Source organism: Microcaecilia unicolor, chromosome 1 (genome assembly GCF_901765095.1).
Source record: "Microcaecilia unicolor chromosome 1, aMicUni1.1, whole genome shotgun sequence".
NCBI lineage: Eukaryota > Metazoa > Chordata > Amphibia > Gymnophiona > Siphonopidae > Microcaecilia > Microcaecilia unicolor.
This window is the reverse complement of record NC_044031.1, coordinates 725584853-725600455: the sequence shown is the minus strand read 5'-3', so window position 1 is coordinate 725600455 and position 15603 is coordinate 725584853. Positions and strand designations below refer to the sequence as shown.

General features: G+C 42.2%; 1 protein-coding gene across 2 annotated transcripts in view; it reads left to right on the top strand.

Annotated features, from left to right (window-relative positions):
• Positions 1–15603, top strand: part of HDGFL3 (HDGF like 3) — a 77091-nt gene that overhangs the window by 37358 nt on the left and 24130 nt on the right. For both annotated transcript variants that reach the window (XM_030189617.1, XM_030189618.1), the window contains exon 5: positions 7584–7727. In XM_030189617.1, the coding sequence (XP_030045477.1) occupies positions 7584–7727 (144 nt within the window). The remainder of the gene's footprint in view (positions 1–7583; positions 7728–15603) is intronic.

Genomic DNA, 15603 nt, shown 5'->3' with positions numbered 1-15603 from the left:
TCTCCGTTGACACCAACAGGAGGGGTGCCCCTGTGGGTAAACACACCCTCTCAGCATGGATATCAGCCTGCATAGCCTTCTGCTACGAGAAAGAGGGCCAAATCCTCCACGATAAGGCCTCGGCACACCAATTGCGGGCCATGGCCACCACATTGGCCAACCTTCACTCTACCTCCCTGGAGGACGTCTGCCGCGCTGCGACCTGGTCCTCTGTTCATACCTTCACACGTCATTACTGCCTCGACAGGCCGCTAGAAACCACCAACAAGTTCGGCCTCACTGTCCTCCGAACTGCAGCAGCCACAATACAGCCTGAAGACAAGAGGATTCACACCTCTAAGACAGACTCTTACACCTCTGGGACAGACTATCATGGTTAGGCCTATATCAGACTCTCACTGTTAGACCTATCTGTTTACCAGGTTGACTTGCTACTCATTCAGAACTAAATGTTCAACTGTATAAAAAAAAAAAAAATGTGTCGTTAAAGGTTCAAAGTTAACCTGTTGTTATAACTGCCTCATTCATGTCAAATGGTTACATAAACTAATTGAATTTAAAAAACCTAACCTGGTGGCCTTTTATTATGCCTTTTTACGTATTATGCCTTTTCGCGTAGCCTCATCCCACCTCAGCAGCACAGCGGGCACTCGAACAAAACCTCTTAAGGGGACACACCTGACCCTTCTCAGCCTGCAGCTGGGGAGTCACCAGTGTGTGGCTGACTCATCCTGCTTGTCCATGGAGAAAGTGAAGTTACCTGTAACGGGGGTTCTCCGTGGACAGCAGGATCAGTCAGCCACACATAACCTCCCTCCTCTCCTACGGATGAGGCCAAGCAACATAGCTGGGTACACCTGAGGAAAGACGCTCAAGCAGGGACATATATAATGCACACTGCACATGCTCAGAGGGACCCGCTCAAAAGGTTCCTTTGAGCTCTGGGAGAGCAAATCCGATTCCGGCTCGTCGGATGATGTCACCAGTGTGTGGCTGACTGATCCTGCTGTCCACGGAGAACCTCCGTTACAGGTAACTTCACTGACCAGGGCCAGCCAAACCTACTATGCAAGGCAGTGCAAGCTGTGTGCTTGCATAAGACCACTGCTCCAGGGGAGTAGAAGTGGAAAAGAAAAGCCCAGAGGTAGGGGGAGCAGCAGCTGGAGCCCCCCAGCATTTTTCTGTAATTTGATTTCAGCATTGTTCCTTTCCTAGGTTGCAATAGCAAGCAATTCTTATTAGGATTTCATTTCCAGTGAGTCACCATGCACTGGAACTGAAATCTTAATGTTGCATGTTTCTGCAATCGGAGGAAGGAGTACAACTTATATCAAATTGCAGAAAAATGCTAGGACTCATGCTGCTGCTATTCATGCCACATTGAAGAGGAGAGATTCTGGGCCATTAAGGGGAAAGTGAGAAGGGGTGATTCTGCACCGTTAGGGGAAAGGGAGAGGGGGGTGATTCTGGACTGTTGTGAGGAGAACAGGGAGATGCTGCATGTAATGGCGTATATAAAATGCTTGGATTGGTTTCCCTAAATGCAGTCTATTAAATTTAAATAAACATAAACATTGTTAGGGGATGGGAGAGGAAGATGCTGGACTGTTGTGTGGGAGAAGAGAATGAGAGGTGCTAGATTTTTAAGAGGAAGGGGAGTTGCTGGACCATTGTGGGGAGAGGGTAGATGCTATACTGTTGTGCGGAAGGGGGAAAGGGAAACGGAATATGCTTGATCATTCAGGGAAGATGCTGGCCTGTGTGAGTGGGGAGAGGGGAAGTGGAGAGAGAGGGGAGATTCTCAGTGTAGTGGAAACTCAAATCCTTGCCAAGCCCTAGAGTGAGAAGAGGATTGAAATAAACCTGGGGAGATGGTAAAAAGGGGCAGTCGGAGACAGGGTGAAGATAGGAGATTGAAATCAGGGGCGGGAGAGGATGACAGAGGTGGAGCAGGGACTAGTGAGGGGATGAGAAACAGAAAAAAATAGATGAGGGTTGGGAATGGAGTAAGTTTAGAGGGTAGAAGTGGGGAGCGGAAAAGGAGTAGGTGAAAGTTGAAAATAAGAGACTGGGGAAGGAGTAAGAGTTTGAGATAGGGAATGGGAGGGCTAGGGAGAGTAGAAAGATGGCCTGAGAAGGGCATTGAAAGTTGATGGATGAAAAGTGAAAAAAAGGAGATTGAGGACTGGAGGATGGGGTTGTGATTTGAGTGAGTAGGCAGAAAAAGAAGTGGAGGAAAGAGCTGTAAGGGAGGAATGGATGAAGACAGGAGAAAGAAGAAAAAGAGATTGGGACATATAGGACTGGAAAAATAAAATTCCCAGACAGCAAAAATATAAAAATGTTTTATTTTGCATTTATAAATTGGAACATATCAGCTTTGGAAAATGTGCATATCTCATGTCGTTGTGTGTTGCACAGTCCAAGTTTCTTCTGTGTCACTCTCTTCATGCAGAGTCTGATCTCTTGGAGTTTTCAGTTAAATGTTTGTTCACATATTTCTAATTTGTGGTCCCTTGGTTTGTATTCAGTGAGGGTCTGTCTGTGTTGGTGCTACTGTTGCTTGTTGTCCTACTTGTTCCGTTTTACCAATTGCAGGTATATTTCTGTTCTTGAGCCTAACATAATGTTTGCAGTGCTACCTTTCCATAAGTAGGATTGATGCTGTGTGAGTCCTGGCAGTGCTTGGTATTCAGATTTTCTATAGGGTTCTGTAGTACATAAGTGCATAATAAGTATATGTATCAAACAGTTGGTACAGAGGAGAAGTTGTGTAGAAATCAGGTAGCCTTACTTTGCCTTTGTAAAGGGTGTTCAAACTCTCATGAAATTATTGTTGGGAGAAAAGAGAAGCTTGTGAAGGGCTCCACTGGAATCCATCCCAGGATTGGGGTGGGGAATGGGCACAGTAATCATTCAAGAAGGAAGGAAGGTACAGTGGTGGAAATAAGTATTTGATCCCTTGCTGATTTTGTAAGTTTGCCCACTGACAAAGACATGAGCAGCCCATAATTGAAGGGTAGGTTATTGGTAACAGTGAGAGATAGCACATCACAAATTAAATCCGGAAAATCACATTGTGGAAAGTATATGAATTTATTTGCATTCTGCAGAGGGAAATAAGTATTTAATCCCTCTGGCAAACAAGACCTAATACTTGGTGGCAAAACCCTTGTTGGCAAGCACAGCGGTCAGACGTCTTCTGTAGTTGATGATGAGGTTTGCACACATGTCAGGAGGAATTTTGGTCCACTCCTCTTTGCAGATCATCTCTAAATCATTAAGAGTTCTGGGCTGTCGCTTGGCAACTCGTAGCTTCAGCTCCCTCCATAAGTTTTCAATGGGATTAAGGTCTGGTGACTGGCTAGGCCACTCCATGACCCTAATGTGCTTCTTCCTGAGCCACTCCTTTGTTGCCTTGGCTGTATGTTTTGGGTCATTGTCGTGCTGGAAGACCCAGCCACGACCCATTTTTAAGGCCCTGGCGGAGGGAAGGAGGTTGTCACTCAGAATTGTACGGTACATGGCCCCATCCATTCTCCCATTGATGCGGTGAAGTAGTCCTGTGCCCTTAGCAGAGAAACACCCCCAAAACATAACATTTCCACCTCCATGCTTGACAGTGGGGACGGTGTTCTTTGGGTCATAGGCAGCATTTCTCTTCCTCCAAACACGGCGAGTTGAGTTCATGCCAAAGAGCTCAATTTTTGTCTCATCTGACCACAGCACCTTCTCCCAATCACTCTCGGCATCATCCAGGTGTTCACTGGCAAACTTCAGACGGGCCGTCACATGTGCCTTCCGGAGCAGGGGGACCTTGCGGGCACTGCAGGATTGCAATCCGTTATGTCGTAATGTGTTACCAATGGTTTTCGTGGTGACAGTGGTCCCAGCTGCCTTGAGATCATTGACAAGTTCCCCCCTTGTAGTTGTAGGCTGATTTCTAACCTTCCTCATGATCAAGGATACCCCACGAGGTGAGATTTTGCGTGGAGCCCCAGATCTTTGTCGATTGACAGTCATTTTGTACTTCTTCCATTTTCTTACTATGGCACCAACAGTTGTCTCCTTCTCGCCCAGCGTCTTACTGATGGTTTTGTAGCCCATTCCAGCCTTGTGCAGGTGTATGATCTTGTCCCTGACATCCTTAGACAGCTCCTTGCTCTTGGCCATTTTGTAGAGGTTAGAGTCTGACTGATTCACTGAGTCTGTGGACAGGTGTCTTTCATACAGGTGACCATTGCCGACAGCTGTCTGTCATGCAGGTAACGAGTTGATTTGGAGCATCTACCTGGTCTGTAGGGGCCAGATCTCTTACTGGTTGGTGGGGGATCAAATACTTATTTCCCTCTGCAGAATGCAAATAAATTCATATACTTTCCACAATGTGATTTTCCGGATTTAATTTGTGATGTGCTATCTCTCACTGTTACCAATAACCTACCCTTCAATTATGGGCTGCTCATGTCTTTGTCAGTGGGCAAACTTACAAAATCAGCAAGGGATCAAATACTTATTTCCACCACTGTAGGTAGCACTGTCCCTGGCAAAAATCATTAGTAAGTGCTTGAAATAAAATTGAACATAAGAGTTCCAGAGTACTATCAAGACATTATTTGTCAATAAAAATATAGATGTCACGGCTCAAATATGTATGCCTACTGCCCCCTCTCAACCCCCAAAGAAAAAAAAATCAGTTCTGGCTTTTCACCTTTACCTCATTGTGCTGTATACTTCATTTTAACAAGCTTTATTTATATTTGATTGGCTAGCCTGGTACCCTGTGCTCTACTTTCTAAACTCAAATAATGTGTGTTTCAGTGTGCTTTTATTTATTTGCTCAAACATTAATTAATTAACCGATCTTTGAAACCACTGGATAGTACTGAGAAAACAAAGCAGAAAGGATCAGTTCCAGGAAAATGTCTTGCCTCACACTAATTGGAGCTTAACTCTTCTAAATGTGGGATGCTATGGGTGGCTGGCAAGTCTAAACAATGGAAGGAGGCTAATCCCATTGCACCCAGCAGTATATACAAATAAAATCAAGGGGGTACAAAATCAATAAATAACAATCAATGACGATCAGTGAGCTAGCTAGGTAAAAAAAAAAATTCTATTCTTAAAAACATATAACAAACACACTCAATAATATATACAAAACATCAACTTGTTCTCATACAGTATAATCAATTAAAAATGTCCATATATGAATCAACTGCCCAACATGTTTCAGCTCTGAGCCTGCCTCCAGGGACTTTGAATGTTAAGACTTTGGAGACCAACAGGGTCAGACAATCACCGCCTTGAGTGAATCCCTTCAAAAAGGCGTAAATAAATCCTAATAAATAATAAAGGAAGTTATAATACATTGGACTGTAGGACCCAGTAGACATTGGTCCTTCTTAAATATTAAAATACAGGGGATAACGAAAAATAAACTGGAGCAAGTATTACACTAACTCTAATAGAATATTCCAGAACACAAACATATGCAACATATAAATCTTTAATTATAGATTATTTAAATAATGAAATATCACATCAAACACACTCAAACCATTCATACATACTATTCAGACCACATAATCCTATGAATAACAGATAATAATGGAGTAGAGGAGTGGCCTAGTGGTTAGGGTGGTGGACTTTGGTTCCTGGGGAACTGAGGAACTGAGTTTGATTCCCGGCACAGGCAGCTCCTTGTGACTCTGGGCAAGTCACTTAACCCTCCATTGCCCACCACATTGAGCCTGCCATGAGTGGGAAAGCGCGGGGTACAAATGTAATAAAATAAATACAAAATAATACAAAAACTACAAAATCTCAATAAATGAGTCAAATATCAAATTGCACATAAGCTTAAAAATTGTCTTATAGGCTACATAATGACAGAGCCCAACTCCAACGATGTATCCTTGTCAGAAAATGCTTTGCTTGAATCACCAAAACATAATTCCTTCAAATCGTTGGGTGTCTCCCTTAAACAACTTGTAAAGCAACTGGACTCAGTGTATCTCACTATAATCACTCCAAACAAATTTGAGGTCTTGAAGTTGTATCTGGTCACATGATATGCAATTTCCACTCAGTCGCCACACTGCCAGTTGGGAGCAGTTGAGCATTACAACTGGCAGTGTGGCGACCAAGTGTAATTTGCATATCATGTGACCAGATAACACCATTGGTTTTCAAGATCTCAAGTTCGTTTGGAGTGATTATAGTAAGACACATTGAGTCCAGTAGCTTTACAAGTTGTTTAAGGGAGACACCCAACGATTTGAAGGAATTATGTTTTGGTGATTCAAGTAAAGTATTTTCCGTCAAGGATACATCATTGGAGTTGGGCTCTGTCATTATGTAGCCTATAAGACAATTTTTAAGCTTATGTGCAGTTTAATATTGGACACATTAATTGAGATTTTGTAGTTTTTTTGTTTATTATCTGTTATTCATATCCTTCTTAAATATGCCAAATGACTTGGCGAATCTTAGCACAGTTCTTTCAAAGGGTCTTCCATATCGCATGGTGAAATTCTATAGAATACTTTCTTGTCATGGTTATATGATGTGTTGATAGTTTAAGCCCCATAGGAAGGTGCATCTTAGGTTGCTGTCAGGTTCAGGAAGGCATATAAATATAACTGTGTAACTTCTGTGCTGCAGAAGCCACATTGACTCCTTATTATAGTAGTGCCTACAGTTTAAGATTCTAACTCTAGTTTTAAATTGGTGCATTGTTTCACTTTCCCCATATGTGTCCAACTTGCTTAGGGCATATAGGCCAATAAGGGCACTCAGCTCATTGCAGTAGGGTTTGCAGAGTTTTCCTGTTGTCCATGATGTATGATTGACTGGATCATGGTGTAAGGCCTTCAGATCTTGGGCTTGCACCCTTTGGAATGCCCAGCCCCCGAGTATACGTGAGAGGCAAGCTGTTTCAGTGAAGGAGTAGCCTAGTGGTTAGTGACGCAGACTTTGATCCTGGGGAACTGGGTTCAACTCCCACTGGAGCTCCTTGTGAATCTGGGCAAGTCACCTAACCCTCCATTGCCCCAGGTAAGTACCTGTATACTATGTAAACCGCTTTGAATGTAGTTGCATAAACCACAGAAAATTGGTATATCAAGTCCCATTCCCTTTCCTTCCCTTCTGGAAGTTAGCAAAGACTCGGTTGTGCAGTTATGCCGTGTGTGTTTGCTTGTCGTTTTTGATTGGAAAGATGTTTTATTATTCCTCCTTGGGTATTTGTAGAAAAGCAGATAATTAAACATATAAACAATGCCAACTTAGTGTCCCTGACCTTGCCACATGCCAAGGCATGCCTTTTACCACTTGCAGCAACCACTGTGGTCAGACCACTTGTCAGTTCTGCCACTATTCTGCCTCCTTCTGATAGCTGAAATTCAGACATTGCTCCCACTCTGCTCCTGTGTGCCCGTTAAGCAAGTCAGGTGGTGAATTATTAAAGAAAAAAGCTTGCTAATACGTGCACTGTAAACCCTGATACGTCTGACTTCACTCTAACAATTTTGCATCTGCTCTTATCGTTTGACACTTGCTTTATTCTGTCCACACTTCAGAAATCGTCCAAGCAATCACGTAAATCTTCAGGAGATGAAGGAGACAAAGACAGCAAAGATGAAGGAAATAAGAGTGGGTCTGAGGCTGGAGATGCAGGCAATGACACAAGAAATGCGTCAGAGATGCAGAAAACCAGTGCAGGGGTAATTCTAATATCGTTCTCTTAAATCTTTAGGCTAAAATGCTACAAGTGAAGAGTATGCACTTAAACGATACTTCTTTTGCCGCACAAGTAAACATGTCTTATGAGAACTGTGTTGCCTTATCAGCTCACTTAAGAGCTACAAGCTTGCAGTAGACATTATTATTAATACATAATGAAGCTCCTACTCTTTTCATAATTATAGCTGGCTTATAAATATTCCAATGTTTCAAAGTAAAAATTTGAATAGATTTCTCCAGTATGTTGCAGTGGAACACTCCATTCCCACTGTAGAAGGTGGGGGTCCTTGAGGGCTGCTAATCAGTCAGATTTTTAGGTTATCCCTAATGAATATGCAAGAGGGAGATCTGCATATAATGGAGGCAGCAGGCATGCAAATCTGCAAACCCTTGTGGCCCTCGAGGATCAGAGTTTGAGACTGCTGGTTTAAGGTAATACTGTTGACAGAAGAAAAGGTAAGGAAGGACCATTCAGCCAGCCAGGTAGTCTGCTGGACTGAAATCCTTTTGATGTTTAGCAATATGAGGCTAATTTTACAACTACCACATCAGTGAAAGAATGAAAATACTAGTGCATTATCAAAGTGAAAGTGCTTGTATATTTTTGCTTTGGAAATTATTCTCTCCCCCCCCCCCCACCCAAAAAAAACACCAAAACTATGGGGTTGATATTCAAAGCGATTTAACCAGCCAGAAATAGCTCTTGGCCATTTAAATCGCTTGTTCAGGGCTAACCAGTCATATTCAGCAGCACGTAACCGGTTAGTGCCACTGAATATCACCACAGACCATTAAACTCAGCTATTTGGTGGGCGGTCTTGGGGGGGGGGGGGGGGGGAGTTGGCACTTATGCAAGTTTAATGGTCAAATTGGACCACATAAAATTCAGACCTATCATTAGGCGATGTCATTTATGTGGTTAAGGGGCCCTTCTACAAAGCTGCGGGAGGGATAATGCGCGGGTAGTGCATGCCAAATCAGCACTACCACTGTGGTAGCACGTGCGCCTGGTGGTAATTCTGAGTTTGGTGCGCACCAAATCTTGAGATAGAAAATATTTTTCTATTTTGCACCGCAGGGGGTGTTCCTGAAGGTAATTGACAGCTCGGCTACATTGGTGTGTGCTTCATGGTTACTGCTAGGTCAGTGGCTGTTGGTAAGGGCTCAGATGTGCGCTAGTTTTAATTTTTTTGCATGCCCGTTTCCCGGCCCATTAAAAAATGGCCTTTTCCCCTGCCACAAGAAAAAGTGGCCCAGCGTGTGCCAAAAAGACGAGCCCACGCTACCGCAGGCCACTTTTACTGAGGTTTTGTAAAAGGACCCCAAAGTGCTGCATATCACACTTAACCACATAAAAGATAGCTGGCTGCATAAATCCAGATATTCAGTGCCTGTGCTCGGACTTTGAATATCTGGGAATAATGGTAGCAGTGGCTAAAATTGCTCGCCAGAGAGGGCTGAATATTGAACCTTATGTGTAAACAAGTACCCCGGCTGTTGCACAATTATGAGGTAAAATACGTACACACTTCGAAGGCCAACGTATGTGAATAAATTCGAAGGCCACCCCAGTCTTGCCCTCAAGCATCTTCTCAGACAGTTTGTAAAGTTTTGTACTCGCAGGCTGTACACTGTAACTTTTATCCATATACAGGGTGTATGTTTTTTATAAAAGTCTGTTTCTTTGGGCAAAGCGCTGCGTTACCCATAGAAATGTCTAGGAAATTACCCTCTGTCTAACTGGATGTCATCAAATTGTTTTTCTTATTACTCACTGCTGATGGAAATGTCTTTTTAATTTAAAAATACAGCATTCTTTTACTTTTGTCTGGTGCATTTCAGCAAAAGCTTCAGACCTCTCCCTCTTTTCTCCTCCAACTTTCTCACTTAACCCTTTCAGATGTTGGCATGTATGCTTGCTTTTTCTCCCTGTGCTTCAGTTTAGCCATAAGGTAACAGAGTAATAACAGGTACTGTTTTTCCTCCTCCTTCCCAGTGGAAACTGTCACACAAATCAGGTACCAGATTTCCTGTCCTAGAGGCTATATTTATGCATTTTAAGTAAAGTGCTTTGGGATTTTATTTCAATGAAATGTGCTGAAATTTTTTTTTCACTAAACTACCTACAAATCTAACTAAAAGTAATTCTGCATGCACATGCTTGCAGGAGCTGAAATGACCTTAGTTACATCTGCAGTGTATTGAGCTCCCACAAGCAATGCAGGTGAAATGTAATGAGGTTCGTGGAAACTTTGTGCATAGAACTTGTTAAGCTGTTTTTTTTAACAGAGTAGTAATTAAAGATACTGAGGTTACTATTCGGGGGGGGGGGGGGTCACCTTCTAATTTTACAATGGTAAGAAGTCTATTTAGTTATATGTATTTTTAACAGCACTATCCATGTAAATCCACCACTGAAAATTCACATATAAATTTAGACAGATTACTTATCTGTGTAAAGTTAGACCTGCTGTTTAGCTTTCACGCTTGGATAGATAACCCATGACCACCTAACTCTATAAAAGTTACTAAAAATTGTGTGCCAATTTAATTGAATAACAAGCTAATTAGTGCCTATAATTGGCTTTTTAACAAACAACTAGCACTAGTTAGATTTAATTGAAATGTATACGTGTAAATGGGTGGATTAAGTTATGTATGTAGAAAATAAGGGCATCATGCCTTACACACAGGTATTTGCACTACATTTTAGTTGGTGCCATAGGTGTAAATCCTTGCACCTAGATTGGTTAAAAAAAGAATGGGCACATAAATTCTGTAAATTATGTGTGTAATTGTATGTTCTGCCCATGTGTACGCCCACCTCCAAACTATGTGTCATCACAATTACTTGCTATTTTATACACTAGAACGAAGCTATAATATTGACAGTTATGTGTATCTCGCAGATTTCTCAACCTGCACTACCCCAGCTGCAAAGGACTGAAGTACAAACTGATGCATGCCACTACCTTCTCGTACATGAGCACGCAATTATGGAACGCATTACCCACAGACCTGAAAGCAATCAACGAAACTATCTTTCAAAAATCTCTGAAAACATTCTTCTTCAACAAGGCCTACAATGAGCACCTATAAACCTCACTTAGCCATCTCACCAAACCACTTAATTATGAAAGCTCACCTTATACAACTATCCTAATCACTCCCTTCCTCCTTCCCTCTTCTCTTCCTCGATCGCTACACATTACTAACTGTATCTGATATCCTGATATGACAATGTCATTAAATCTATGTAAGCCACATTGAGCCTGCAAATAGGTGGGGGAATGTGGGTTACAAATGCAAGCAATAAATAAATAAAATATATGCATATGCTGGTTTTCTGGCCACTTAGGCATGTCCTTGATGCCTAAATATTGGCACTGTCTTTATAGAATTACCCCCTTAGAGCTAGATTCTATATATGGCGCCTGAAAAATCCGCACGGAAAAAAATTCCACCAAGGTGTATTCTCTAAAGTATGCCTATATTTTATAGAATAGACTTAAGTTTCCACAAGGTATATATAATATACCAAGCGCATCTCCATGTGACCAAATTTAGTCATGGCCATTTACACTATGTTTTACTTGGTGTAAATCCCGATGCCTAAATTGGGCACAGATTGGGTGTATTCTATAATAATGCGTATAGATTTTAGAAACACCCACATCCTGCCCATGGCATCGCCCCCTTTTCAACTATGCGACTTAGAATTTAGGCGCAGCACATTATATAAGTACATAAGTAATGCCATACTGGGAAAAGACCAAGGGTCCGTCGAGCCCAGCATCTTGTCCACGACAGCGGCCAATCCAGGCCAAGGGCACCTGGCAAGCTTCCCAAACGTACAAACATTCTATACATGTTATTCCTGGGATTTTGGATTTTTCCAAGTCCGTTTAGTAGCGGTTTATGGACTTGTCCTTTAGGAAACCGTCCAACCCCTTTTTAAACTCTGCTAAGTTAACCGCCTTCACCACATTTTCCGGCAATGAATTCCAGAGTTTAATTACACGTTGGGTGAAGAAAACTTTTCTCCGATTTGTTTTAAATTTACTACACTGTAGTTTAATCGCATGCCCCCTAGTCCTAGTATTTTTGGAAAGCGTGAACAGACTCGTCACATCCACCTATTCCACTCCACTCATTATTTTATATACCTCTATCATGTCTCCCCTCAGCCGTCTCTTCTCCAAGCTGAATAGCCCTAGCCTCCTTAGTCTTTCTTCATATGGAAGTCGTCCCATCCCCGCTATCATTTTAGTCGCCCTTCGCTGCACCTTTTCCAATTCTACTATATCTTTCTTGAGATGCGGCGACCAGAATTGAACATAATGCTCAAGGTGCGGTCGCACCATGGAGCGATACAACGGCATTATAACATCCTCACACCTGTTTTCCATACCTTTCCTAATAATACCCAACATTCTATTCGCTTTCCTAGCCGCAGCAGCACACTGAGCAGAAGGTTTCAGTGTGTTATAGAATACACTTAGCGAATTGTGCATGTAAATGTCAGTTCCAATTAGTGCTGATAATTGTTTAACATCCAATTAACAGCACTGATTAGCTAGTTAACCAATTAAGTTATGTGCACTGTTATAGAATACGCTTTGATTTCCGCATGGATTTTTAAGCTTGATAAATAGAATCTGGGGGATAATGGCTGATTTTGCCACTGTATGTTTTATCACTGCCTTTGCCCTGAGTAAACCATATTTCTTTTTATTCTTTCCAGTTTAATCAGGGTTGAAAAAAATTTATATAAAGGGTCATAAGAACGTAGCCATACTGGGTCAAACCAATGGTCCATCTAGTCCCGTGTTCTGCTACCAACAGTGGCCAAGCCAGGTCACAAGTACCTGGCAGAAACCCAAATCGTGGCAACATTCCATGCTACAAATCCCATAGCAAGCAGTTGCTGCCTCATGTCTGTCTCAGTAGAAGACTATGGACTTTTCCTCCAGGAACGTATCCAAACCTTTTTTAAACCCAGGTACACTAACCACCACATCCTCTGGCAAAGAGTTCCAGAGCTTAATTATTCATTGAGTAAAAACAATATTTCCTTCTATTTGTTTTAAAAGTATTTTCATGTAACTTCCTTGAGTGTCCCGTAGTCTTTGTACTTTTGGAACAAGTAAAACATCGATTTACGTCTACTCGTTCTACACCACTCAGGATTTTGTAACCCTCGATCATATCTCCTCTCATGCATCTCTTTCCAGGCTGAAGAGCTGTAACCTCTTTAGCCTTTCCTTATATGAGAGGAGTTCCATCCCCTTTATCATCTTGGTCGTTCTTCTTTGAACCTTTTCTAATTCCGCTACATCTTTTTTTTGAGATACAGCGACCAGAACTGAACGCAATACTCAAGGTGAGGTCGCACCATGGAGCAATACAGAGGTATTATAGTATTTTCAGTCTTATTCACCCCATCCCTTTCCTAATAATTCCTAGCATCCTGTTTGCTATTTGGCTGCTGCTGCACACTCCGAGCAGAAGATTTCAGCGTATAATCTACAACGACACCCAATTCTTTTGCTTAAGTGCTGACCCCCAAGGTGGACCCTAGAATAAGGTAACTATGATTTGGATTATTTTTTCCAATGTGCATCACCTTGCATTTGCCCACATTAAATTTCATATGCCATTTGGATGCCCAGTCTTCCAATTTCCTAAGGTCTTCCTGCAATATTTCAGTTTGCACGTGTTTTAACAACTTTGAATAGTTTTGTGTCATTTGCAAATTTATTCACCTCATTCGTCATTCCGATTTCCGTATCATGTATAAATATGCTAAATAGCACCGGTCCAGTACTGATCCCTGCGGCACTCCAATGTTCACCCTCCTCCATTGAGAGAAGTAGCCATTTAATCCTACCCTCTGTTTTCTGTACAATAACCAATTCCTAATCCACACCAGAACCTTGCCGCCTACCCCATAAGTCAAATTTTCTCAGGAGTGTCATGAGGAACTGTATCAAAAGCTTGTGTTTCTATCTCTGATTGTTTTGGAGCAAAACTTAATGGAACAAAGCCAAATTTGGTATAGGGGTAAAAAGTGTGAGAAATATATAAGGATCGAAATTGAGCTAGATAGGACTGGGAGTTCCTGAAAAACAAATTCAACATATATATGGGGATGTATACACATGCATAAATGCCAATATTCTGGCTACACTCTATTCCATAAAATGGCACCTAATTGTGGTGTGACAGGGTGGGTGTACACATGGCGGAGTCTGGGCAGGGCGCACAGTTGAGTACCTTTTTCAATTATTTAGGCGTCAGCATTGGACCATCCCAATGGCTATGTAAGTAGTTGCGCCTAAGTTATATAGTAACATAGTAAATGACGGCAGGTAAAGACCTGAACGGTCCATCCAGTCTGCTCAATAAGTACATAAGCATTGCCATACTGGGACAGACCAAAGGTCCATCAAGCCCAGCGTCCTGTTTCCAACGGTGGTCAATCCAGGCCACAAATACCTGGCAAGATCCCAAAAAAAGTACAAAACATTTTATTCTGCTCAGCACTGTTCCTGTACTAAACGCCCCTTAAAATTTACACTCTAGCCCATTCATATCTATTCAGCCTCGATCAGGGCACAGACCGTAGAAGTCCGCCCAGCATTGGTTTTACTTTCCAATTACCGGTGTCGCCACCCAATCTCCACTGATTCCATAGATCCATTCCTTTTAAACAGGATTCCTTTGTGTTTATCCCACACACATTTGAATACCATTACCGTTTTCATCTCCACCTCCCGCGGGAGGGCATTCCATGTATCTACCACCCTTTCTGTGAAAAAATACTTCCTGACATTACTCCTGAGTCTGCCCCCCTTCAACCTCAATTCATGTCCTACCACCTTCCCGTCTCCGGAAAAGGTTCGTTTGCGGATTAATACCTTTCAAATATTTGAACGTCTGTATCATGTCACCCCTGTTTCTCCTTTACTCCAAAGTATACATTTTCAGGTCTGCAAGTCTCTCCTCGTACGGTTTGCAGTGCAAATCCCATACCATTTTTCTGGCTTTTCTTTGTACTGCTTCCAGTGTTTTTACGTCTTTAGCAAGATACGGCCTCCAAAACTGAACACAATACTGCAAGTGGGGCCTCACCCACGACTTCTAGAGGGGCATCAACACCTCCTCTCTTCTGCTGGTTATACCCCTCTCCATGCAGCCTAGCAGCCTAGCATCCTTCTGGCCATGGCCGTCGCCTTGTCACATGGTTTCTTCATCTTCAGATCCTCGGACACCAACACCCCAAGGTCTCTCTCCTGAGTCGAGTTTACTAATCTCTCCCTTCCTATTTGGTATCTCTCTTTCGGGTTTACATAAGTACATAAGTATTGCCATCCTGGGAAAGACCAAAGGTCCATCAAGCCCAGCATCCTGTTTCCATTGCCAATCCAGGTCACAAATACCTGGCAAGATCCCAGATGCATCACCCTGCACTCCTGTTTCTCTTGGTTTTGTTTACTTTCCTTGTGTAAAGATCAGTTGCCATATTTATAGCAGCCTTTAGCTTTGACCACAGATTTTCCACCTCTCCTACTCCTTCCCACTATGTGTATGTTTCAACTTTTATACGCTATATTGTATGAATAGAAGTAGGCGCCTACTTTTTTTTGATAAAATAGATAGGCGCCACTTTATAGAATTGTGCTCTATATACTGGTGTTTTGCCCTATCCTTAAATCTGGCCCTCATATTTTCTTTTTTTTCGCAGAGTGAATTTGGGACAAGTGTCCAAATAGTCTTAATGCTACCATGTTGTGTTATTGCTTACAGAATTCAAATGAAAAAAAAATACATTTATTAGAAGAGTTTAGTTGCTGA